We start from the raw sequence: 27929 nt of genomic DNA, 5'->3' as shown, positions 1-27929 counted from the left end.
ACCCAACCATGTATCCTCAACACAATTTTTTTACATTAAAAAATTCTGTTTTTCAGGTTTATTTTCTCAGTTTGTCTGGAAGGGAGAGTGTATGAGGGTGACCCTTGGGAGAGAAGGTTGAAATACAGAGCTGGGGGTGGGTGCGGTGACAGGAGGAAGACTGATCACACTTTTAGCACATCTCCAAGTCAAGGGAACTGTGCTGGGGCTGGAGCTAGACTAACTCAATAAAGTTATAGCTGGTAGCAGCAGAAAAGGGAGGAAAAGCCTGGTGGATTCAGCAGCATCAAAGACCTCAGCTTCTGGAACTAGGTTTAGGATCCAGCTTTTGTAGACGTTGACATTGGTGTAGACTCCGGGCCTATAGGGACGGGCACAGCCCTGTCCCCAGCTTACAATGCCAGCTTGGAACCAGACTCCATTGATACTGCATACCAGTGGTCCTCCGGAGTCACCCTGGAGAGGTGAAGGGAATGGTTAATCTGGACAATGGGAAAATCTGGGGAGGAAAGAATTCAGCAGAGGACCATGGGGCTTTTTAGGGCTAGTTTGGGACACCTAGGCAGGGAGTATGAGGCACTGAGTGGCCATGGAAGGGATGCTGTGTTAAACTGGCTAGTTGCAGTACAGCAGTAGATATGAATGACTGATTCCTAAGCAGGACAATAGAGAGATAGGTACATCTGGAATATTGGGGGTGGGAAAGGATTCCTAGAAGAGGTCCCAGTGAGCCATCTTACCTGGCAGGAGTCCTTCTGACCCTCAGGGAAGCCAGCACAAATCATATCAGACAGGATGATGGGCTCAGAGGCAGAGATACCTGATCCTTGGTGGTAGTAGTCATCACAGACTTGAGTGCTGATGAGGGGCACTTCCAGTTCTTGTAGGGTAAAAGGTGGAAGGAGGTCTGTGGAGAGGAGAGAGAGAGAAAATGTCACAGACAAGTCAAGAAGTGGCTGACTGTGAGATGGGAATAGATAATAGCTAAGTAAAAATAATATTGTGCTCACACTTTTATAGACATGGGTTCTAATCCTGACTGCTATTTAATAGTTGGGTGATCTTGGATAAATCACTTACTCTTACTAGGATTTATTTTCCTCATTTATAAAATAAGAGAATTAGACTACATGACATCTGAGGTAGATGTCATGTATAGTTCTATGATCCATGTCCATGTATAGTTCTATGATCTATAGCTTTTCTCACAATAATATTTTTTTGAGCTATTTTTTTATGCTTATTTTACAAATGAGGAAACTGAGACTCATAAAGGTGAAATGATTTGGCCAAGGGCATACAGGGGAAGAGCTGGAAGTTGTGATTCTTAGCCCTGAGTCCAGGGCTCTTGCCATTGTACCACACTGAATAGTTGTTGCCTTTTATTTATCTATACTAGAAACTTTCAGTCATTCAGATAATTTCTGTATGGTTTTGCAATGTGTTTTTACTGCAGGTAGCAGATAGAGTGCTGGGTTTGAAATCTGGAAGACTGTGGGTTTGAATCCTTCCTCAGGCATTTACTTAGCTATGTAACCCTAGGCAAGGTACTTAACATGTCAGCCAGAGTTTCCTCACCTGTAGAACGGGAATGACAATAGCAAATGAGATAATATTCACAAATATTAGCACTATCATAGTGATGGCACACAATAGGTGCTTAATAAATGCTTATTTTTCTCCTCCCCACCTCCTTATTTTCAAGGTTTGTTTGAGATTGGCAAGAGATAATATATGTAAAGTTATTTGTAAGCTTTAAAGTGCAATATAAATGCTAGTTATTGGCCTAATTCTTGAATATAAATATGTTTAAAATTTCAGGATTCATGATAACCTATTTATCACAGTCCTTATCTATAGTCTCAATTAGCCTACGACAAGGGATCCATAGTGGGTAGAGTATTATTCCCATCCTCCTCCAACACTCTCCTTTTCCTAAATTTCCTATTTCAGTTGATGGCTCTACCATCTTCACAATCACCCAGGTTCAACTATCTATCTGCCTCTATCTATATCTATCTATCTATCTATCTATCTATCTATCTATCTATCTATCTATCTATCTATCCATCTCATCCATCTATCATCTTTGACTTCTCCCTTCCTCTTCTCCCTTCCATTTTCCCAACCAGTTGCCAAGTTTTCCCATTTTGCCTCTTTAATATCTCTCATATCTACCTCCTTCTTTACTCTCAAAGAACCACCATCCTAGTTTAGGCTTGACCACCTAGCATCTGAACTATTCCAAAAGCCTCCTAATTGGTCTTCCCATCTCAAGTCTTACCCCTCTCCATTCCATCCATCCTTCTACCATATAGCTGCTAAAGTGACATTCCTGAAACAGATTTCACTACCTCATTTCTTTATTTAAGAAATGCCTGTGATTTTCTGTTGTCTCCAGGATAAAATACAAAAATCCTCTCTTTATGATCTGGCTACACTCTATTATTTAAAAAATGGATTTTTTGTTTGTTTGTTTTTTAGATCACATTCATTTCCTTATATAGCTCTCCTTCCTGGACACAATGAGCATTCTCTAGTGATAAAGATTAAACAAAGAAAGAAAAAAAGCAGCTTAACAAAACTAACAAATGCATCCAAACACAATTGACAATGTACATACTATTTCATACCCAGTCCCCACCCTTGTAATAAGAAAAGGAAGTGCATTTTCATAACTCTTCGCCAAGTCAAAGCTTATTCATTAGGGTTTGTTTTATTGTCCTTTTTGCTTACACTGTTGTAGTCATTATGCATATTGTTTTCCTGTTTCTACCTCACTGCAACAGTTCACAGATGTCCTCCTATGTTTCTCCAAATCCTTCACATTAATATTTTTTTTTACAGCATAATAGCATTCATGTACCATAAAGTCTTTAGCCATTGCACAATCTTTGAACAGTTATTTTATTTTTATTTTTTTACTACCATAAAAAGAGATATTATAAATGTTTTGGTATATATGAGACCCATCTGTCTTTGACCTGCTTAGTATATATGGCTATTAGTGGGATCTCTGGCTCAGAGGCTATGGAAATTTTGATTAATTTTTTCATCTGACTTCCAAATTACTTTGCAGAATGGTTCAATGTATCTTTCTAGACTGATTTCATGTTTGTGTGTGGTATATATTCTTTAGTAAGTATCTATCCCAGCTGTACTGGTCTGCTTACAGTTCTCTGTGCATGACCTTCCTTCCGTTTTTTTTTTTTAAATTAATTTATTTATTTTTAGTTTTCAACATTCACTTCTACAAGATTTTAAGTTCCAAATTTTCTCCCCATCTCTCCCCTCTGCCTACCCCAAGAGATTGCTCATTCTCATTACTCCTTCCCCTAGTCTTCCCTCTCTTCTATCATATCTCTCCCTTCTCTCATCCTCTTCTCCTCTATTTTCTTGTAGGGCAAGGTAGATTTCTATACTCTATTGCCTGTTGTCTTATTTCCCAGTTGCATGTAAAAACAATTTTTAACATTCATTTTTAAAACTTTGAGTTCCAACTTCTCTCACTTCCTCCCTCCCCACCCATCCCCACTGAGAAAGGCATACAATTCAATATAGGTTGTACATGTGTAGTTATGCAAAACACTTCCATAACAGTCATGATGTAAAAGACTAACTGTATTTCCCTCCATCCTTTCCTGCCCCTCATTTATTCTATTCTCTTTTTTGAACCTATCCCTCCTCAAAACTATTTACTTCTAATTACCCTCTCCTCTCATTTGCCCTCCCTTCTATCATTCCCTTCATCCCCCCACTTGTCCCCTTTTCCCCTACTTTCCTGTGGTGTAAGATAGATTTTCCTACCAATTGAGTATGCATGTTATTCCCTCCTTAAGTCAAATCTGATGAGAGTAATATTCACTCTTTCCCTCTCACCTCCTCCCTCTTCCCCTCCATTTTTTGCCTGTTTTATGTGAGAAATAATTTACCCCATTTTATTTCTCCCTTTCTCCTTCTCCCAATATATTCCTCTCTCACCCCTTAATTTTGTTTTTTTAGATATCATCCTTTCATATTCAACTTACCCTATGCCCTCTGTCTATATGTATATAATCCCTCGAACTACCCTAATACTGAGAAAAATCTCAAGAATTACAAATATTATCTTTCCATGTAGAAGTGTAAACAGTTTAACTTTAGTGAGTCCCTTATGATTTCTCTTCCCTATTTGTCTTTTTATGCTTCTCTTGATTCTTGTGTTTGAAGGACAAATTTCTATTCAGCTCTGGTCTTTTCATCAAGCATGCTTGAAAGTTCTCTATTTCATTGAATGACCATTTTTTCCCCTCAAATATCATACTCAGTTTTTCGGGGTAGATGACTCTTGGTTTTACTCTTAGCTCCTTTGACCTCTGGAATATCATATTCTAAGCCCTCCAATCCCTTAATGTAGAAGCTGCTAGATCTTGCGTTATCCTGATTTTGTTTCCACAATATTCAAATTGTTTCTGGCTGCTTGCAATATTTTTTCCTTGATCTTTGGAGCTCTGGAATTTAGCTACAATATTCCTACGAGTTTTCCTTTTAGGATCTCTTTCAGGAGGTGATTGGTTGAATCTTTCAATATCTATTTCACCCTCTGGTTCTAGAATGTCAGGGCAGTTTTCCTTGATAATTTCTTGAAAGATAATGTCTAGGCTCTTTTTTTGATCATGGCTTTCAGGTAGTACAATAATTTTTAAATTGTCTCTCCTGGATCTGTTTTCCAGGTCAGCTGGTTTTCCAGTGAGATATTTCACATTAACTGCTATTTTTTCATTCTTTTGGTTTTGTTTTATAATTTCATGATTTTTCATAAAGTCATTAGCTTCTATTTGCTCCATTCTAATCTTTGAGGAATTGTTTTCTTCAGTGAACATTTAGACCTCCTTTTCCATCTGACCAATTCTGCTTTTAAGGCATTCTTCTCCTCATTGGCTTTTTGGATCTCTTTTGCCATTTAGTCTAGTCTATTTTTTAAGTGGTTATTTTCTTCAGCATTTTTTTAGGTCTCTTTTAGCAATCTGCGGACTCATTTTTCATGATTTTCTTGCATCGCTCTCATTTCTTTTCCCAATTTTTGCTCTACTTCTCTTACTTGATTTTCAAAGTCCTTTTTGACCTCTTCCATGACCTGAGACCAACTCATATTTTTCTTGGAGGCTTTGGATGGAGGAGCTTTGACTTTGTTGTCTTGTTATGTTTGTATATTTTGGTCTTCCTTTTCACCAAAGTAAGATACTATAGTCTGATTCTTTTTCTGGTTTTTACTCATTTCTCCAATCATTTACTTGACTTTTGAACTCTTTTTCAAGGTAGTTCTTTGATTCCAGTAGGAGTTGGAGGGATGTACTATCAGTTGCTTGATGCCCCCACACTCTGTGGGACTAGAGTTCCAGAAACAGCAACATCTGCCCCTGCTGTGGCTGCCATGGACTCCTCCACTCCCTCTGCCACCTTGAGGTTGGGGCCTAAACACTCTACTCTCTCACACAGGTCCAACAGGTTTTTTCCACTGACCTTCCAATTTGACTTCAGTGCTTTGGGGGTCTGAATTCTGGAAACCACCACAGGTGCCAAAGATTCAGTCACCCCCAGACCTGCTCAGGTCCTGTCTCTGCTGCTGCAGCCCACTCTGGACAGTGCTCTGCTTCCAGCATGGCATGATAGATGCTTCCCGTCAACCTTCCAGGTTGTCTTGGGCTGGAGATTTGCGTCACACTGTCATTCTGTGGATTCTGCAGCTCCAGAATTTGTTTAGAGTAATTTTTTACAGATATTTGGCTGGGTTTGGGGGACAGCTCTAACAAGTCTCTGCTTCTACTCTACATCTTGGCTCTACCCCATAACATTTCTTCTTTAACCTCTCTTGCCTTTGTGTGGTTTTTCAGCCATTCCTGAGACCCTTTCCCTTCTTACTTTTAGCTCTATTCAAGGCTCAACTCATACACCACCTTCTACAGAATACCTAAACTGAGTTTTCTAGTCAATGCTGTCATTGATTCTGCTCCCATACCCTCACCCACACCTCCACTCCATTTACTTTGCATTTATCTTCTCCTTGTCAGTATACACACTAAGGGCATGTTCGTTTTGGCATCTCCAATGGTCTGTAATACCATGTCTGGCACACAGGAGGCAGTTAATACTTATTTAAATGAATTGAATCCCCAAATTATAATGGAAAAGGGAGTAATGAGAAACATCTTAAAAAGTAGGCCAGAGCCTGGTTGTGAATGCTATTAAATTAAATGCTATACAGAATCACTTGTATTTTATTCTTTGCATGGTGGGGAACCATGAAAGCTCCTGGAGTTAGGAATGGGTATGGTCAGAACCTCACTTGAGGAACATCAATTTGGCAGCAGTGTGGAGGATAGATTAAAGGGATTAGAGATTGGAGATGGGAGGACAATTTAGGAAGCTACTGTCATGGGCCAGGCAAGGAGTGATGGAGGCCTGAACTAGGGTGATTGCAGAGAGAAAGGGAAGGATACAGGAGATATTTTAGCACTAGAATCTATAAGCTTTAGCAATTGATTTGACAGGGGGGTTATGGAGAGTGAAAAGTCAAGAATTACTTTAAATTTGAAAACGTTAGGGGATCTGAAGAAGATTATCCTTCATAGAAATAGGGATGTTAGGAGGCTACAGAGGATGGCGGGGGAGGAAAATGGAAAGGGGGAAGGGAAGGGATAGAGGGAGAGAGAATGAGTTCTATTGTTGAGTTTTCAATCTAAATGGAACATCCTGGTGGAGATGTCCATTAGGTAGCTGGAAATGCAATACTGGAACTCAGGAAAGAGAAGGTTTGCATATGAATATCTATCATCCATGTAGAGGATCACATAGGATCTGATGAGCTTACCAAGACAGAGCGTACAGAGAGCAGTTGGTATTAAGTGTCTACTATGTGTCAGGCAGTGTACTAAGCCCTGGGGATACAAAGAAGGGCAAAATAGAATCCCCACCCTCACAGGATAGTCCTTTTCAATAGTCCACCTGGAGGAGTAGAGAAGAGGGTCCAGGACAGAGGCTTGGATGACACCCAGGCAGAGGGGTCAGTATATGGGAGTGTTCTGCAAAGAAGCCTGAGAAGGATTAGCAAGTGAAAAGAGAACCAGGAGAGAATAATGTCATATTAAAGCCATGGAAGAGAGAGTGTCCTGAAAGAGAAGGTGGTAACGATATCAAACACTGCAGAGAAGACAAAAAGGATAAAAAATGAAAAAAAGGCCTTTGAATTTAGCAGTGAAGAAAGCGATCATTGGAGGAAACAGTTTCAACTGGAGTGGGCTCCAAAGCTCCAAAGTAAAGGGTGGAGAAGTGAGGGGGTTAAGGAAAGATCTGGGTATGTTTGTAGGCAACAGGGAAGGAATTAGTGTGTAAAGTGAGGTTGCCATTTAGGGAAAGAGAGAGGGAATGGTGAAAGGAAGAAAGCTCTCAGAAATGGGTGGGATGGGTCAAACACTCAGGTAGTAGAGAGGGCCACCTCATCATTCATCTCTGCAGCATGGTGCCCTAGATGGGCTGTTCCTGCTCCATGCTTCTAAGCCTAGGTTTGCCACTAGCCAACCTGGGATTTTGGACAAGTCCCTTTGCCCCTTTTTTTCTTTTTGTTTTCTCACCTGTAAAGTGAGGAAGTTGGACCAGACTAAGAAGGAGACTAAGGTCTCTTTCATCTTTGATTTTAAGTGATTTGACTATAAAGAACTTCCTTTTTCATTCCTGTTGTACTCTAGGGCACACTTAGAGTAAACAGAAATAATTTTAATATGACTTTGTAGGATCATAAGACTTAAGAGCTCAAAGAGACCATTTAGACCAGAGCTGTCAAATTCATTGCCATAGGCTGTAAGCAGCCTGCAAAACTGGCTGAACCAGATTAAAATGTAATTGGGAAATGTTTCACAAAATATCCCTTGCAACATTGACACTAGTAATTTGTAGTTTTCTAAGTCAATACACAGCCTGTGGGGATCTGTTTTTCTTTAAGTTTGACACTTAGACCAGGTAATTCCCTTTGAGTCCCACAGATGGGCCCCTACGTGAATGACCCCTTTGCAATTTATCTGTTCAGTGGAGGCTGCTTTCCGGGGCTTCTGATGACATTGTGTGCTTTCAATATGGGAGTGCCTTCTCTTTTTGAAATGAGAGGGGCACTGTGTTTGTATTTTCTCCTCTTTTCTTTGGAGAGGCAGCGCAATATAGTGGGAAGTCAGCAGTTTTGGGCTCTGACATTTATTAGTTATGTGATTCTGGATAAGTTACTGAACGTCCGTTTCCTCATCTATATGCTGGGCATAGTAACTCTTGAATGACTTACTTTATGGAGCTGTTCAGAGTAAAGTCCTCTGTAATCCTACAACGTTTTAAGAAGGTAAACTTTTAGAGGTGTATTGCTCCTGTGAATAAACTCTCAAAATAACTTGTGATCTGAAGGGCATGGGGACTAGGAAAAGAAGTGAAATGTCAAACTCAGGACTAGAATTAAACCCCAGAAGCACTGTCGATAACAGGAGAAAGGGGACAGTGAATTTGGGGTTGGATACAGCAAAGCAAAGCAGATTTAGGTGCAAAGGAAGTCAGGAGGCTTCAAGTTCCAACAACCACTAAAGTCCTCGAAAGAAGGGAAAGGTGAGGCAGCTAGGTGGCACAGTGGATAGAGTGGTAGAGCACCCAGGTTCAAATCCAACCTCAGACACTTGATACTTACTAGCTATGTGACCCTGGGTAAGTCACTTAACCCCATTTTCTTACCAAAAACAAACCAAAAAAAAAAAAATAGTGGAAGGTGACTTCCAGATCTTAAGGACAAAAATCTCCTGGGTCAGTTTTAAGAAGAAGTTGGATTCCTGGGAAGCTGCCTGAGGCCTCAGTTCCAGGGCTGTAAAGACTGTGTGCCTGGGAAAGTAGAGAGATTATTTTGATGGAAACCCTTCTCCCCTGGCCCACTCTTACTCTGGTTTTCCCCAGTGTCCCCCCAGCCAGTCACCCAGCACAGATTCCCTTCAACCAGTCGGTCTTCAGTGTCTGGGAGGCAGATGGGGAGAATGAGGTTGTTGAAGCTGACTGGTGAATCCATTTGAATCAAAGCAATGTCCCCAGGTCCAGATTCTTTTTGGTAGTCAGGGTGTAGCTTGACTTGGGCCACTTTTTGAATCTGTACATCAGCACCATCAATTTCTGGGTAGGAGGAGAGCGAACCCAGTACTACCGAGTAACCTGAGGGAGCCTGGGACCTAGGAGAAGAAAAGAGGGACAGAAAGGATGGTTTTGGAGACTTGAGAGTGTGTGCATATGCATGTGTGTGTGCATGTGCATGTTTGTGTGCATGTGCGTGTGCGTGTGTTTGTGTGTGTTGGAGTTGGTGGGGGAAAACATCACTGGGACAGCTAATCTTGGAAAAATTTTTAAAGCATAGGTCCTAAGTGAATTCTTCAGGGCTGGCCTGAGGGCATGGTCAGCTTTGATTGAATGTCTGGGGTAGGAATCACGGAACAGTAGAACTTTTGGGCCTGGAAGCTTTTTGATATGAACAAGAATTCCTCCAGAGAACAATTTTATGTAGTAGCAATGATGTAGTAAAGACAAATAACTGAAAGAATTAGTAGCTCTGACCAACGAAAGGTGTCATCTAAGTGTTAGCTACTACTATTATTATTGCTTATGTAGCACTATAATAACTAACTTCATATAATACTTTGAGGTTCGCTACCTTAAACAGAAGGTAAGCCACCCTTCTTCTTCTTGTTTATATAACACTAATTGCTTTACATGTATTATCTCATTTGATCCTCACAACAACTCTGGGAAGTACATGCTATTATTATCTCCAATTTATAGATGAAGAAACTGAGGCAGACAGAGGTTAAGTGATTTACCCAAGGTCACACAACTAGTAATGACTGAGGCCAGATTGTGATTCTGGTCTTTCTGACTTAAGAGACCAATGCTCTATCTGTTATATCATTTTACACTGAACAGGGCATGCTTCTTACCTTCCAGTAGTTGCATTCCACATGAGTTTTCCCTTCCCCCATATCTCTGCCCTACAATCCTTCCTCTTCCCCCAACCTCTGGTACAAAGATTCCCAGTTATTGCTGTGAATAGGTGACAGTTAAGGTCCCTTCCAGCTTCAAGATCCAAAGATCTAATGAATCAATGACTAAGCTCAGAAATATAAGGTCAGTTTAAAAAAAATTATATAAACTTTAAAAATTACATTTATTATTTATTATATCTTATATCACATTATATTATATTGCATTATATCATATATCATACTATATTATATAAATTTTATTTAAGATAAAAACTGCATGACTGGAGAATAAAATTTTAATGCTAGCTTAATAATAACTGGAATTCCCATATGTTCTAAAGTTTGTGAATGTTTTACATATATATTTACCTTTAAATACTTGTATATCCTCATAACAACTTTGTGAAATAGGTGCCATTATTACTTCTATTTTATAGATAAGGAAACTGAAAGTCAGCTTGTTTTCTGGCCAGACACAGTAAGTAGTTTTGGTCGTGGTGACGACTTCACTTTAATAATCCTTTGTGTTCATGGTTCATACTGATTAAAGTTTGTAAAGTGCTTTGCAAACCTTAAAGAACTAGCTATATTATTTATTTGTTCAATATATATTAATTAATATATTATTACATATAATATATTACAATATTATAGATACAATTATTATTGTTTCTGTGAAATACAATGCAGTCAAGTGTTAGTGCATTAATACATTCCTTAATTACTAACATTTCCATGGCACTTTACTAAAGGGTTTTAAAATGCATTTTTCACAACAGTCAATGTAAGTATTTTTTTAATCTCTATTTTCACAAATAAGGAAGCTGAAATGCTGGAAAGTTAGATGACTTCCGAATACTAGATCTAATAAACGTTGGAGCTGGGAAGTCTGTCTGACATCAAGTTAGTCAATCAGTAAACATTTAACAAGTGCCTGCTATGTGTCAATTACTGGATCAAGACCTGGGAATACCAAAAAATGACGAAAAAACTTTGTCTTAAGAAGTTCACAGCCTACTGGGAGAGACAACATGGAATCATTTGTGAAGGCAAAATATACATGAGATAATTTGGAGATTACCAATAGAAGGAAGGCAGTAACATTAAGGGGGATCCTCTATAGCCATAAATACTGAAAAAAACCGTGAAGAAAGAGCCTAAAGAGTGACTGTGATATGGAGATACTTTATTTTACAAAGCTAGGCAACAATAGGAGAAAAAACCAAATAGTAGACAAGGTGAGGAGGGTACTACTCTTTCCCCAGAAACAACAACACAGAAACAAGGAAGGAAATTGCCGTGAGATAGATTCAATGGGACGATTGTATAGGTTAGTTAGGAAAAAAAGGGTCCAGAAATTGTGTCCTCCTGCCTTTCTTTAGCCAGGTGAGCACACATCTGAGTTAATCCGAGGGAACCTGTTGCTAGAATTGAACATGCAGGAATTCTCTGCAGGCTGATCTCTGTTTCTGGAAATGCTTCCTCTATTCTCTCTGCCTTTCAGAGTCCTTCACTTTTCTTGAAGCTCAGCTAAGGTCAGGAATTTGCTGGAACCAGCTCTGACCAGCTTGTGAGAATCAAAAACTGCTACCAGTTGGGCTTAATTTATTTTTAAGTTGATTGTTTAGACTTAGGAAAGTGTTAACATTGCAGAATAAACTTAAAAGTTTGTATATGCTTTATCACTTTCCTCGCCCCCAGTCCAATTAAACATTTGTCAGCAATTCCTTGATTGCTCTATAGAAACTCAGTGGAAATTATTAGAGTTCAGCAGGGCTTCAGTAAAAGACTCAGGGAATGAAGTCAACACCAGGTTGGAGTTGTATTGAGTGTTTTCAGGGCAGTCAATAAGGGCTTATTAAGCTCCTATATATTTTACAATGAGGTCATGAAGAGCTGGACATGACCGAATAACAACAAATATTTCACACACTTTGCTAAGCATTAGGATACAAAGAATAAGGGCAGCCCCTGTTCCTAAGGAGCTCACTGTGTAATAAGGGGAGACAGTATGTAAACAACTATGCACAAATAAGCTATATGCAGAGTAAATTGGGGATAATCAACAGGGAAAGCACTAACATAAAGGGAGAATGGTAAAGTCTTCCTGTAGATAGCTGGATTTTAGCTGGGACTTGAAGGAAACCAGGGAAGCCAGGAGGTGAAGAGGAGGAGGGAAAGCATTCCAGCATGGGGGACAGTCAATAAGAGTGCCTTGGATTATTATATTATAAATAAAAATTTAAAAAAGAAAAAAAGAAAATGCCCTAGGTCAGGAGATGGAACGCCTTGTACAAGGAATAGCACGGAGGCCTAGGCCGTGTGAGCGGGGGTTGTATGAGATGTAAGAAGACTGGAAAGGTGGGAGGGGGAGGTGATAAAGGACTTTGAATTCCCAACAGAGGATTTGATATCTGACCTTGGAGGTCCTAGAGAGCTATTAGAGTTTATCAAGTATGGGAGTAATAGGGTCAGATTAGTGCTTTGGACGGATTAATTTGACATCTGAATGAAAGAGGGACCAGAGTGGGGAGACGTGAGAGATGTGACAGGGAGATAGACCAGCAGGCTCTTACAATGGTCTAGCCATGAGGTGAAGAGTACCTGCACCAGGTTAGTGGTAGTGTCAGAAGAGGGAAGGGGGTGTATATAAGGCATGTTAAGAAGATCAAACTGGAAAGATTTGGCAACTGATTGAGTATGGGGGAGGTAGAGAATGAGGAGTCAAAGATGGCGTCTAAGTCATAAGCCTGAGTGCCTGGGAAGATGATAATGCCTTTGAAAATAATATGAATATTTGGAAGGGAGGAGGGTTTTGGGAGAAAGATAATGAGCTCAGTTTTGGACATGTTGATTTTAAGATGTCTACAAGACATCCAGTAAGTAGCTGGAGAAGAGAGACTGGGGATCAGTAGAGAGGTTAATGTTTGAAAAAGTAGATTTGAAAATAGTTGACATAGATATGAGCTGATGAGATCCCAAGTAAAAGAGGAAACAGGGAGACACAAAGAGGGTCCAGGGCAGACCTCTGTGAGATATCTACAGATGTGGGCATGACTGAATGAAGCCCTGAAGGAGACCAAGGAACAGTCAGATTGGAGGAGAAATCTGGAAAGAGCAGACTCACGAAGACCTAGAGAGAAGATAAGATCAAGGAGAAGATGGCACTTGACAACGTGAAAGGCTGAAGAGACATCAAAAAGGATGATGATTGAGAAAAGGCCATTAGGTATGATAATTAAGAGATTGTTAGGAACTTTGGAGAGCATGGTTTTGGGTGAATTATGAGGCAGGAAGGAGAACTGGGAAGAGTGTGAGAGGAAAGGAAAAGGAGGCATCGGCTGGGTAGGCAGTTTCTTAAGGAATTTAACAACATAAGAGAGGAGAAATATGGATGATAGATTGGGGGCATGAATGGATAGATCAAGTGAGGATTTTTTGAGGATGGGGTATGTATTATAGACATGGAGGGAAGCAGGTAGGGAGAAGAAAAGTGAGAAGGTGGGTATGATAGAGAGGGTATCTGCTCTTTGTGTTCTTAGAGGGGATTGCCTTGGCAAGGAGTCATTCCACATGAGACAGAGATGAAGGAGGAGATAGTGGCAGAAGGCATCTAGGTGACTGATGTCAGGTGAGGAGAAGAGGGAAGTGGCCTCAATTTTTTCAGTAAAATTTGAGACAGTTTTCTCAGCTAGGATGGTAGAAAGACAGTGAGCCAAGGGAGATTCAAGGACTTTTTGGCAAAACAAGCGTCTTTCTATCTGGACCCTGCTACTTAAGCCCCATACTCTGGCATAAAGGTATAGCCATGGAGTTTAGCATTGGTGACCAGAGGTGTATATCTTAAACATATACATTTTTTCTTTTTTGCCTTCCTTGCCTATACCGTCCAGACCCTAGAGGTCAGAGGAATGAAACAGGAAAATCAAGGTCTAGTTGCTTTTTCCCCTTCATCTAGTTGCAGGCAGCTGAAGTGCTGGGGCAGGAGCAGTCTTGCTAGAGTTGGGAAGGAGGACAAGAGAAACTGAGGATTGGGAGTAGGATTGTAGAGGGGTGAGGAGAAGTTACCAAGTTACCGGACTGGCCTCCTTCTTCCTTTCAAATTAGATGCTCCCAGAGGCAACACAGGGGAAGGGAATGGGAAGAAGGAGGAAGAGTAAGGTTGGTGGTAATTATATTAACCTGGGGTCCCTAGAGACTGGGAAAGCTTTCCCCTCAGCCTCACACTTGAAGGGCTCTAGATTCTGGATAGCCACACTGTAATGAGTGCTGCTACCTGGAACATCCATACATAGGCTTATGGGAATGTTGAACCTATTCTGTCTAGAGAGAAGGGGATTTCAGTGTCCTAAACCCAGGACTATCCTCACTCTGGATATGGGGAGAAGTAGCTAAGGCCCTCTTTATCTTAACTCTCAATACTCATCATAGGCAACCCTCTCCTCCTCCAGCCCAGCATGGATACTCACAGATCTATACAGTGGGCAGCTGTTAGGACCCAATATGGAGAAATGAGGGAGCCACCACAAACATGGACTCCATTCTCCCGAAGACTGATTTGCCATGGCCACCGCCCCAGCAGGGCATCCTGCCCTGAGACAATTCGCCTTCTGACTTGGGGGCGTCCACAACCTGTGTGAAGAGAGTAGACAGACAACCAAGTCTAATTGGCTCCAGTTCTTCCTCTTCTTTGAGCTCCCAGGTAGCCTCTTCATCAGTCTCTGGCTTTTGACATCTCACCCGTTATTCCACTTGCAGAGCCCAAATCTCTAGCTCCTTTCCCCGCCCTAGTTTAATCTCCTCCTCTCCCGAGATTTCCCACTCAGGTTAAGTGTCGCACCTGATGAGGTGACATTGCTCCCTGTGAGGGGCTCACTCAGCAAGCCCAGCAAGAAGGGCAGCAGCAGAAAAGCTTGAGTGGATGAGGCACCCATTATCTCTTTTTTGGTGTTAGTACTTCCTTGTTGTTAGGTTATGTACTAGGCTTCTGGGAAGGAAGACTCCTATTGACTGCTCCGCCTTTACTGAGTCAGGGAGCAGACAGGGGACAGGTTCTTTTCCTTTCCTTATTCTCATAAAACCATAAAACCTAAAGCAGAGACAAAAAGAAGCATATTGAGATAAAAAGAAAAGAAAAACAGACATTTAGCTTAAAATTTTCCAATTATTTAAAAAAAAGTGTTCTATCTGACAACCACCAATAAAAACATTTGAATACACAAATGTAGTAGGGTTTTGGGTGTGTAATACTATGTGTGAGTAACGAAAAATACAGCTTCTGACAAAGCTGAACATGGCAAACTATTTCAAGAGACTATGACTAACAGCAGCTTTGGCTTTTTTTCTTTCTAGAGGCAATATGTGTGTGTGTGTATGTGTGTGTGTGTGTGCACATGTGTGTGTATTCTATAGATCACAGCAATGGTTTAGATGCACTAAATAAGTTCAAGTGAGATCTGACAATAGGCATAACCAGGAAACACAAAGTTGAACTGTCTGTGGGGCTCTCATTGCCCCATCTTCTGAACACTGGTTGAGTCTTGAGGGAGAAACTTGGCTAATGCCAAGGAAAGGGATAGGAAGCACTGCAGTGTCACATTGGAAGGACTGTACCCAGGAACCCACAAACAGGAATGTGGCACCCATTAGACATTGTTCAGGGTGGCCAGGGAGAACCTTGCTTTCCAATAGCTCTGAGCTGGCACCATTCCCAGTGCTCACATGGCAGACTTTGTCCTCAGTGTTCCATTTGGCACAGGAAGTGGCGGTATTCCCCACCCATGATAGTGATGCAGCCTCTCTTGGTGGCTCCCACCTCATTGTTCATTAGCCCTTCGCTTCTCAAACAAAGGCTTCCCATTCAAATACTCCAACACAATATGTTTGGCCTGCACCACAGCTTTCATGCACTTCTTGCTGCTCTCGAGGCCACAGTCCAAACAGGGACATTGTCCAAGCAGGGATACCAGAGGCCAATGTGACTTGGCCAGCCTTGGCATTCCCATCAAACTTGTCCACTCTGAGGAAGTCAACGGGCAAAATGATCTTTTTTAAAAATTTTAAAGAAGAAGTTTATTTAAACAAGATACTTGACTTGAAAAAAAACTAAGATCAATTTCTTTATAGTAATTTATCTCTACTGAGAGACAGAGATTGCCCTATATGTAACAGCTTTGTACAAAAAAGTTATAAAATTCTCCTTGGTTTTACAATGATAAAAGAAAAAAATATTGAAATTATCCAGTCAAACAAGGTGTGCAAGGATTTTTTTGTGTTGTTTTTGTTGCTGTTGTTGTTAATTAGTGAGAGCAAAAGAACTACTGGAATATAAAGATAAAAGTTGAATGAGCATGCCACTAATGGAGAAAAGGGATATTTTCATAGAACCAGTTTGTTTTTTCTCCTCCCCAACTCTATTTGATGTTGATCAAAACATACCATAGGCTATTTCGTTAAAAAAAACCCACAATGCATTGTGCCTGTACACATATACCAGTTACTTTATGTACAAGAAAGGTATGGGAGAAGGAAATCAAAGGAGAGAGAAAATTATATTACGGTAGTCACAATGTGAATGAACCAAATCTTGGTTTTCTAATTGTGAATGTATTGTTTTCCTTGGGAGCACAGTTCTGAAGTAGAGTTATAGATTCTCTTTTTAGTAAGAGATTCTCTTTTTAGCTTCCTGTCTGCTGCTAGAATACATTAATTGTATCTTCATCCTCCATTTTCAACTGTGCAGGTATGTCTGTTTCATTGATTGGTTGCCCATCAAATCAGACTCTGATCTGCCTCATTGATAAACACTGTCATTTGCAGCAGGCTTTCATTAGTTTACTAAGTGGTGTGAGCCTCTTAATCTTAAATTGCACCACCCAACCATCTTAAATTGCCCTGCCACCTTCAAATTAATGTGGTCATTGTTTTCAGTCTTGACTCTTTCCTTTGCCTTTTCTTTGGCCATGACGTGTCTGGGGGTCTCCTCAGTTGCCACTTCATGAAGAAGCACGGGGATGGTCCGCTCTAAGGGAATGGGGGGAGAAGCAGCAGCAGTAGGAGCAAGAGCAAGAGGAGGAGAAGGAGGAAGATGGTGGTGATGATGGTGAGGAAGAGCAGGCAAGGTGATCTTGACTCCATTCTTAGGCTTGGCCATCAGGGGTTTGACAATCTTGGCCCTCTTTTCATCAAAAAGAGAAGTTCTGAATTCCATGTTGTTGAGTACCTAGAAGAAGGTGAAACCCATCCAACCAGTAATCGTCTTATTGACTTTATCTAGCATATTGTTGATCAACTCGATTTTGTCGGCAACTTTAGCTCCTCCCAAGATGGTCAGAAATTGCCTCTCTGGGATCTCCTTGGAAAAATAAGTCAGTTCCTTTGTCATGAGGAAACCACATGCCTCCTGGGTCAGATTCACTCCCACCATGGAACTGTGGGTGTGGTAAGCAGTACCAAAAGCACCATTGACATAGACATGTCCCAGTTTGGAGAGGGATGCTTGGAAGGCTTCCATGTTGGCTAGCTCAAATTTGATTTTGTTCCCAGTAGCGTCTTTGCCTTTTCTTTCTTCTTCTACATGGAAGCGAAGATTCTCCAGCAAAATAATAGAACCATTGGTTGGGTTAGCACAGGTTTTCTTCATTTCTGGTCCCACACAATCCTTCAGGAACAGATCATCTTTGCCCAGAAAGAATTTGAGCTCTGCCACCACGGGCTCAAAGGAGTATTTGTCAATCATGGAGATTCTATCAGGTCGGCCTATGTGGCTCATCAGAACAATGAACTTGGCTTCATTATCCAAGCAGTAATGGACGCTAGGAAGAGCAGCCTTGATTGGCTGGTTTGGGGTTATTGTTTTGTTCTTCATGGGAACATTAACATCCACCCTCATGATGACTTTTTCCCTTCAAGTCCACCTCCTCCGAGGTCAGTTAGCTGGAAAGAGACATGTTGGTGGTAAGATCCCAGGGTGGCTGTGGCTGTGACTGTGGCTGCCTGAGCTAGGGACTGCTGTGCCCCTGGGGTCAGTCCCCACTGCCCAGTGCCCAGGCCATATTATTTATTAAATTGAAGAAACGTCTTTTTGCTTTAAGCAATTGCTTGTTTCTCTGTCTCTTTCTTTCTCTCACACTCTTCCTTAAATCTCATAATCTCCTAGGTTTAAATAAACATCACGGTTACTGGCTATGTATATATACACATATATATGTACATACACATTTAGCAGTGTAACAACCAATAAAATAAAGGCATAAATAACTATTTATAATGAGAAATAGCATAGCCAGAGTCACGCTTAACAATTATTATCATTGCTGACTTCATTCCTTTCTGCATCTCACTTCTCTCAGAATCTTTTTCTTGAACTCCCTTCGCAAGATAACATTTAAAACACTTCTCTTAGTTCTTTCCCTTTGATTTACCAGTTTTACTCAAGACATGAATGGTAGCTCTGGAGGGTCTTCAAGGAGAACTAGTACCTTTAGTGTGAGGACTTGCTGAACTCTTTTTCAGGGCTGCCCATTCACCTTCGGTGACCACCTTCACTAAGCTCTCACCTGTGGCTCTAAGAAGCTGTAGAGTGGCAGTGGCCATATCCCAATAAAACCACACGGGCAGATGGGCTAAACAAGGTTGAGGGTAACCAAGAGGTGTCAAACCCATCAGTGAATTAGGGGGATATCTACCTCAATATGTGAAGACTTTGCCTGGAGGAATGGGTGGATGAGAACATTTTGTTCCAATGTCCAGAAGGTGGATGAAACGGGACCTAAGGAGAGTTTAGAGCTTGGTCAGACATTGAAGACACCAAGGTCATCCACTGCATACCAAGGCCATCACCAGTCATCCTGACCTTTGTCTTGCTACTGGACTTCAAAGAGAGATAATGAAGCTGATGCTTTTGTGCAATGCTGCCTCATTTAAATCCAGTTCATGTGCAAGTCAAGACATCACCTTGTGATATAATTTGTCCTCTTCAGAAACAAAGGATGAACAATAACAGTGGTAACTTTACAGAATAACGGTTCCTCAGGAGGTGATTAGTGGATTTGATTTCTACTTTGCCTTCTGATTCTAAGAGATCCGGATAGTATTCTTTTTAATATTTCGGATAGATGATGTCTAAGTTACTGTTTTGACCATGATATTTGGGTAGTATGATAATTCTTAACTTTTTTCTCCTCAATATCTTTTCCAGGTCATTTTTTTTTTCCCTATGAGATGTCATAGTTTTCTTTTCTTTTCTTCCTCCAGTCTTTTGACTTGATTTTGATCTTTCTTGTCTTATAGGGTCCTTGGCTTCTATTTGGTCCATTCTAATAATGTTCAGGGAGTTCATTTCTTGGGCAAGGTTTTGTACTTCTTGTGCCAAGTTTTTCCTTTCCATTTCTTCATATTAATTTCTTTTCCATTTCTCCCCTCTAGAGCTCTCATTTCATTGACAAAAACATTTTAAAACTCTCGCTTTATCTTTTCCAAAGGTTCTAGTTGAATTTATTCTCAAGCTGCCTTTTAAAAAAAATTTCTTCGCTTATTGATATTTGTAATAGTAATTTAAGTGGAAAGATCTTTCTCATTAATTAATAGGCCCATATGATCTGCTTAAATCACCTGGAAACCTAAGTCACATGTGGTAAGAGGAGCTTGCTGAAGGGGCGGAACAGGGGGGGTGGAGCTGAACCAGGAGGAAGTGAGTGAGTGGGGTCAGGTCAGAGGGGATAGAATGCAGGCCAACTGACACAGGCCCAGCTGACACAGTGTGACAGTGGATGGTGTCCACTGTCTGAGGGAGGGAAGACTTGAGAATGGCTTTGCCCCCTGCTGTGATCATGCTTATTAACTTCTTGATCACCATGATGGATTTTGATTTCTGGTTCTGGGATTTGACTTTCTGGTGTTTAAATAAATGTTTTTCTTCTGCCTTCTATATGGAGAGTCTTTTCTACTTGGCGATGAAGGCCTATGCTGGCACATTCATAGTCACCACCAGTGCTGTGAATATTGCCTTGGCAATACAATGTTTTGGAGTCATTCTCTGCTTCTGGCTTTATGTCTTGTGTTCTTGTCATAAATAGCTTTTATAATGCAATTTGTTTTTGGTTTCTCATTTGCCAGCCTACATTCTGACTTCAGCCTTGATAGTAGAGCTAAGTTCTGTATACTTCTGGAAGGAAGTATTGGCTGATCCTTGTTTTGCTTTCTTAGGATATTGAGCATTTTGTTGTTCCAGGATTTCAAAGACAGCTGAGGTTTGGGACTTGCAAGTTTTCAGTGTTCCCAAAGAGATCTGATTGTTGCACCCAATCTGAGTTCTGACTTGAGTCTGAGTCTGAGCAGCAGTAGACTGTTTCTGGATGTAAGCACTAACAGCAGTGATCTTTGAGCCCCAAATATAGAATTTGTCACTTGTTCCGTTTCTTCTCCTTATTTTTGCCCGGAAGTGATGGGACTAATATCTTAGTTTTTTTGATATTAAGCTTGAATTCAACTTTTATGATTTCCTTTTTCTCCCTCATTAAGAGACTTCTTAATTCCTCTTCACCTTCTGCCATCAGTGGTATCATCTGCATATCTGAGATTGCTGATATTTCTCCCAGAATCTTAATTCTGACTTTTGATTTATTCAGCCTGGCATTTCACATGATGTACTTTGCATATAAGCTAATAAGTTGATAATATACAATAGACAGTGACTATAGTCATGAGATACTTGCTCTTTGGAAGGAAAATTATGGCAAATCTGAATAGCATACTAAAAAGCAGAGACATCACCTTGCTGATATAGGTCTATATAGTCAAAGCTATGGTTTTTCCAGTAGCAATGTATGACTGTGAGAGTTGGACTATAAGGAAAGCTGAGGCATACACACATGCAAACAGGTACCTAAGAAAAAAGACAATGGAAAAAGAAAATCTGATGATCAAGTCTTCTCTAGTGTTACAATGAACAGTCCACCAATGGGCACATTTTAAACTATTCTTATTGTTAACTCTAAAAACAAAAACAAAAACAAAAAAAAACGGAAAGCTGAAAGCAGAATGCCATAAAATTGATGCTTTTGAATTATGGTGCTGGTTAAGACTTTGGTAACCTTTTGGACAGTAAGGAAATCCAATCAGTCAATACTTAAAGAAATTGTTTCAGAATATTCACTGGAAGGTCAAATACTGAAGATGAAACTTAAATACTTTGGTCACATAGTGAGAAGATGGGACTCACTGAAAAAGACCCTGATGTTGGGAAAGAATGAAGGCAAAAGAAAAAGGGGACAGCAGAGTATGAGATGGATAGATGGTATCATGGAAACCATCTTGGACAGGCTTTGAGAGATGGTAGAGGACAGAAGGGCCTGGTGTGCTTTCTCAAAGCGTTGGATATGACCGAATGACTGAGTAACAGTCAGAACAACTTAAATACCTATATCATATTTGCTTGTAATATTGACTGTTATGTGTGACCACATAGGTGAAAATCCAATCAAGATGTTTGAATGAACACAGAATTCAATATGAGAGTTAACCACCAGGTGATAATTCTCAAGTCTTCGCAGGGCTACTCTTTTAAAGAGTGCAATATTCCTTCTGTCCCCTAGAGGGAACTAAATCCTTAAAAACCACTGTGATCCAAGGATCATTGCAACAGGCACTTTGCTCTGTGACTCAGAAATGTTTTAAACCTTTACCTCTTCTGAGTCCCTGGTCTAGGAGATGAACTATAAAATCATTCACATACGCTATTTCATAAATTCATCAAAGTTGGTTTGCATTTCCATTAAGATTCATAGATTCTTCCCAACTACATGAGACCCAAAGAGAAACACACTATCATAGATTTGAACATATTTTCTGCATAAAATTGGAATTTACAAGATAATAGTATTATAATGCGGAGTGACTGGAAACTTGGTTGTTTTTTAGGGGGCATTGAACTCTGAGAAAAATGATTATAATAACCTACGATTTGAGGAGATCCAGATTCCCCCTTTTTCTAAAGTCCTCTTGAAGGACATTGCTGATAATGAGACTGAATTAACTATCCTCAATCTTGGTCAGATCCCACTTAAACTTCTACTCAGGTTTGAGTGGGGATAAATTCTTTGAATAATAGATGGCCCAAGGCTGGGTAATTAAGAAGGAAATGACATAATCAAAGTTCACTAGAATAGGTCCACTCCCTCATTGTAATATTCATTCTCTCATTAATTGTTAACCAATCAGAATTGTTTGCCACCTTCAGGAACATTCCTTTTCCTAGGGCATGTAAACCTTGAGCCCACCACCATGATTTTCTTTGGTATTTGAGAGTGCCACTGACCTTACTTTTATTAAAATGCTGACATTTTTAATAAATTGTCTATTTATCCAGAAATTACGTCTCTTGTCACAACTCCAAACTCAGTTTACAATTTCACTTTCACCACAGGAATAGCTGTCTCCTGAGGCTTTTTGCATAGGAGTTGTTGCTTAGCCTTTACCTTTCAACCTCCAAACACTGAAGTCATAAAGTAGGGATTTAATACAATTTTACCATGGAGTAGATGGTGTTCTTAGTTCTGACTCCTTAAGAGGCAACATTTCCTTCCTGATCAATTGTTAGACAAACTGGACATCACAGGGGGTGACTTTAAAGGTCTTCGACATTACTGTGAACTATTTCCCTCCTTCCCCCCTCTTCTCTGTGATCTAGACTTCCTGAAACTCATGCCTCAATTCTTCTGTCCATGCGGTAGGTCATTCTTGTGTTCATTCTGGACTTTTGACTACTTTTAGGTTGCCATAGCCTTTCCAGCAGTTCATAGGCTCTGACTCATTGTTATTTAAGAAAGAAGAGAGAGGGTCAGAATCTCATCCTCCCATCCTGGATGTTGTGAATTCACTGGCTCTGCCATCTCTTGGCTGACTTCCACCTTCTGGGGTTACCTGGCATGGTGTTCTGACACAACTGTCAGAAAACAAGTATAATCTCTTGGTTTTAATTTTAATCCCTGCTTAGTGGACAACAAGAACCGTCCCCTTCTCCCCCTCTTTTTTTTTTACAAGAAACTTTTTAACCATTCTGTTTACATGAGCAGTTTGGAGTAATTCACTCTGATCCTCTGCATTTTCTGTCTCTATCTGCTGGGGACATCTGCTGTCATTTGAGTGGGCACCACAGGAGGATGGGAAGGAAAAAAGAAGCTTCCCAAAGCAGGAATTACATTATAACTCTCCTCTTAGACATCTGAGAGTTTGATGTGCTGATGTTAGGGGAGCAAGAGGAAAGAAGATGCTCATTTGGCTTACTTCTACTACCTAAAAGATTCCAGAAGAGTTAGGAGAAGTTGTGGAAGCAAAGTTGCTTTGGACAGTCAGTCAGTTAATAAACATTTTTTCAGCACTTATCATGTTCTCAGTACCATGATTAGCACTGGGGAAACAAAGAAAGGCAAAAACCTTCCTGGTCTTGACATCCTCCCAGTCTAATGAGGGACACAACTTGAAAATAACTATTTATAAACAAAGTCTTAACAGGATAAGTTGGAGATGACCAATGGAGAGAAAGCATTCATATTGGGAAAGGTTTCTTGTAGAAAGCTGAAGTTTAGTTGGAACTTGATAGAAGTCAGGGAAAGCAGGAAACAGAGAGGAGAAGTGAGAGTGTTCAAGTTTCAAGGCTAGTGAATATGCCAGGGGTGAGGAAATAGAGTGTCTTGTATAAGGAGCAGCAAGGACATCCAAGGGTGTCATTGGATTGTAGAGTGAACAGGGGTGGAGTTAGGGGAGTAAGGTGTGAGAATACTGGAAAGGTAGCAAGAGTCCAGGTTGTGAAGGGCTTTGAATACCAAACAAAGGATTTTACATTTGATCCTGGAGATGACTGGAGCCACTGGAGTTACTGAATGTGTGTGTGTGTGTGTGTGTGTGTGTGTGTGTGTGTGTGTGTGTATGTGACATTGTCAGATCTCTGCTTTAGGAAGATTAATTTGACAGCTGAGTTGGAAATGGATTGGAGTAGGGAAAAAGGGATTTGAGGCAAGGAGACCAACCAGCAGGCAATGAGGTGATGAGTACCTGTCCCAGGATGGTAGCAATGTCAGAGGAGAGAAGGGACCATGTATGAATGATGTCACAAAGGTAAAATTCATAGGGCTTGGTACCAGATTGGATAGAGTATGAGAGGAAGTGAGGAGTCAAGCATGACATCTGGGTTGCTGGCTTGGGTGAATATTGGGAGGATATTGGTACATTAGGTAATAGGGAAGTTCAGAAATCTGCCATTTGACAGCAGCATCATGAAGCTGGAGGGCCAGGGATTCTGGTGGTTGTGAGATCATCAGTTCATATGATCACAGTTTTAAGGTGGAAAGGACTTCGTAGGCTATCCAATCCAACACCTTCATTTCACAAATCAGGAAACTGAGGCCCTAAGAGGTTAAGTGACTTAACTTGTTCAAGATCACACAGCTGACAGAATCAGGATTAGAATCTGGACCTTCTGACCTCAAATCCAGCATGCTTTCCATTGCATTGATGGAAAGGACTAGATCTGGAGTTAGAGCACCTGGATTTCAATCCTTGCTGTGATACATATTACCTGTGTGACTTTGGACAAGTCACTTGAGTTCTCTGTATCTTTGGTCCCTCATTTGCAAAATGGAGTTAAACTGGGTGATTTCTGAGATTGCTGCCATCTCTAAAATGCTTTAATTCTAAGGTCCCTTCTAGCAATAAGTCCATGATCCTATGATGTCCTACATTCTCTAAGCACAGGGTCAATGGCACCCCAAGTCCTCACTTGTGAAATCCCCCTTTGCCTTCTCTGGGTTTTAAGAGGGAGGGAGAGCTAGGAAGATGGGATGGTGGGGCTCTACAAACTGGAGTCAGAGGACGGGGGTCAGAGGACGGGAGAAGGTAGAGGAAGAGAGTCTCTATAAACATATCCGTAGCAATGACGGTTGCTTCTCCACACAATCAAAAAGATCAGAGTCTGACCTATTCTTGCCAACATAACCTCATTCTTAGGTATGTCCATTGTTCAATTCCTTTATTCATGGAAGTTATAACTGTTACTACCACCTCATGGTAAGATGGGAAATGACCAGGCTACTAGAATCAGCCACTGGAAATTAAACTTTCAGCGTAACTGAAGAGTAAATCCCAAATACTACAAATCAGGGTTTGATTGTTTGCTTTTATTGACTATCTTGGTTTGAGGAGGAGAAGCAAAGTGGAGCAGTGGATAGAGTGCTAGGTCTAGAGTCAGGAAGGCACCTTTTCCTGAGTTTAAATCTAGTCTCAGACACTTACTACCTGTATGAACATGGGCAAGTCACTTAACCTTGTGCATCTCAGTTTCCTTCCTGGAGAAGGAAATGGTAAACCCCTTCAGTGTCTTTGCCAAGAAAAGCCAGAGTCAGACTTGACTGAAACAACAACAAGACAAGGAAATGATGTAGAAAATGTTAATTACGCAGATTGAATTTCAATGTCATGCCATGCACACAGTTTTTTTCCTGTAAAGAGATGGTTGTTAGATATTTACCATCTCACCACTAACATTGACTCAATTCTGGAACCCTGCAAAGAGTTGGGAGGTGCCCAGTTGGTTTCCAGACCACAGGATCTCTTAAGCTTTATGTTGTGATCATGGTAGTCAGACTGGAAACCCATTGGGGCAAGGAGAGCCAAGGCCATTTGGAGGAGCTTCCCCATCATACTAAACATGGAACTGGTATATAGTCTCAGCATCCAGGGCTCAATTCATATTATCTGAAGGATGAGAAAATCTCAAGGTGGGGAGGACTCTCAGAGGTCATCTGCCCATCTTCAGACCTCTTTTTTCCTTCCACCCCCTTTCTTGCCTCCTCTTCAATATCTCTAACAGTGATATTCTTCCTGAATATCTTCAGTGAAAGAGAAGTCATTGCTTCACTGGGGCACCTGGTTATGCTGTTGCGAAGTTCTAACTATGAAAATATGCTTTCTTATATTTGAATTGAAATCTGTCTCCTTGTAACTTTTACCAATTAGTTCAAGTTCTCCCCTGAGGAGAAAATTGGATTGGGAGTCAGAGGAATTAATTTTAAATACTAAGATCTATTATATATTAGCTATGTGAACCGATGCAAATCTCTTAATTTCTCTGATTTAAGTTTCATCTGTAAAGTGAAACAGTGTGCTGGTAAATATTTAACAACCTACTCTCTGAGAAAAAAGTATACACAACATACTTTAAGTTTTTAATCTGTATTATTTTCATTTTCTCCATAACTTTCTCACATCTAGACAATAAGACAAGAAACCAATATCTGCTTTGTATCATGTGACAGTTTCTGAGGTGTAAATGTTCACGTGGAATATTTAACAACTGTCTCCTCTGTGCAGTTTGAGGTGGCTCTAGCGCCCCCCATTTGTGCTTTTTGTTGTTTAGTGGTTTCAGTCGTGTCTCACTCTTTGTGACCCCATTTGGAGTTTTCTTGGCAAAGATTTTCAGTTCCTTTTGCAGATGAGGAAATGGTGGCCAAAAGAATTAAGTGACCTGCCCAAGGTCACACAGCTAGTAAGTGTCTGAAACCAGAGTTGAACTCAATTTCTAAGGTCTCTTCCATTTCCAAATCCTACGATATCTTCCACATGAAGGAATTTGAAGACAAAAATTATGTCCTTTGCCAAGTCTCCTATCTAGGCTAAATACTCTCAACTGTTCCTTATTATATGGTTTTGTACCTTTGACCTGCTTGACTCAACTCTTATTCTAATTTCTCCTTACATCTTTTCATTCTTCACATGGCTGAACTCCTCTGGACTTTACCATTATGCCCTGAAGCCTTATCATCCTGCAAGATCTGGGCTCAGCTCTATCATCCTTCAGCTCTGGAGGTCACAGCTCCTCAGCACAATCTTCTCCTGGGGCCCTTCTCTCTACTTGGGGGAGTTCCTCCAATAATTTCTCGTTCCCTACTAGCTATATAAATTTGGGCATCTAGGCCAGCTTTCTCTTTCATTTCTATCTCTTCTATCTCCCCCCTTTCAGCTTTCTTTTGTGTGTTGTCATTTCCCATTAGATTGGAAGCTCCTTGAGGACAGGGAATATCTTTCTTTTTCATATTTTAAAAAATTCCCAGTACTTCGCACAATATGTGAAACATAGTAAGCACTTAATAAATATCGATTGACATCTCTGACCATGCCTTCTCTGACTCCTCATCTCCCTTTCAGTTTCTAAATGTGATGGTGACAATAACCTATTTTGCTTAGAGTTAATACCTATTTAATGTTATGTTAGAACATTTTTATATTTTGTATTTAAGCATTTTATGTTTAATAATTAATGTTAAATTTATACAAATGTGCATACATGTTATAACATAATGTATATTATACAACATAAATTAAACATATTAAGTTTGTAGAACATATTATTCATAGATTGTTAGCTCTAAAAGAGGCTTAAGAGATCACATGGTTCTCACCCTTTTTGTATAGATGATGAAATCAAGGTATAAAGAAGTGAAATGAATTGCATAAATTCCTCTAATTAGAGGCATAGCTGAGACACAGCTCAGATCTCCTAACTTATAGTCTGCCCTTTTTTCTGTGACATCATCCTCATTCCACCACTCAGCACTCAAAGAGACCTATGATCTCATCAATTCAGGAATTCTCTCCCATGATTCCGATTGCAGCCCAGCTATGCCTGCCTATACTGTACTGTGTGACTCTTATTCATGTCCTACCTAACGTTCAAAAAGGACCCATCCAACATGAGGGAGGCCTTCCTCAATTTGCCCAACATCCTCAGGGTGCCAGTGGAGTACTCTGGTGATTTACCTGTTGTCTTTCACTTGGCAAGTCACCGGTTCATCTTCTGTTGATGTCATATAATCCTTTTATGAAACCATTTACTCTTATTCTTCTCTG

The 27929-nt window shown here is 40.4% G+C and overlaps 1 protein-coding gene and 1 pseudogene across 1 annotated transcript; both read right to left on the bottom strand.

Annotated features, from left to right (window-relative positions):
* Positions 1–43: 43 nt before the first annotated feature.
* On the bottom strand, positions 44–27563 carry LOC140500145 (serine protease 33-like). The gene is made up of 6 exons (XM_072602472.1): positions 27482–27563; positions 14869–15117; positions 14498–14660; positions 8944–9224; positions 741–907; positions 44–456 (listed from the first exon to the last, which is right to left on the bottom strand). Exons 2-6 carry the CDS (start codon positions 14960–14962, stop codon positions 220–222), a joined length of 942 nt encoding a protein of 313 aa, XP_072458573.1. The 5' UTR covers positions 14963–15117; positions 27482–27563; the 3' UTR covers positions 44–219.
* Positions 15474–17977, bottom strand: LOC140501529 (phosphoglycerate kinase 1-like; annotated as a pseudogene).
* Positions 27564–27929: the final 366 nt, after the last annotated feature.

Source organism: Notamacropus eugenii, chromosome 1 (genome assembly GCF_028372415.1).
Source record: "Notamacropus eugenii isolate mMacEug1 chromosome 1, mMacEug1.pri_v2, whole genome shotgun sequence".
NCBI lineage: Eukaryota > Metazoa > Chordata > Mammalia > Diprotodontia > Macropodidae > Notamacropus > Notamacropus eugenii.
Note: the sequence above shows the minus strand (reverse complement) of the source record. Positions and strands in the feature narration are given on the sequence as shown.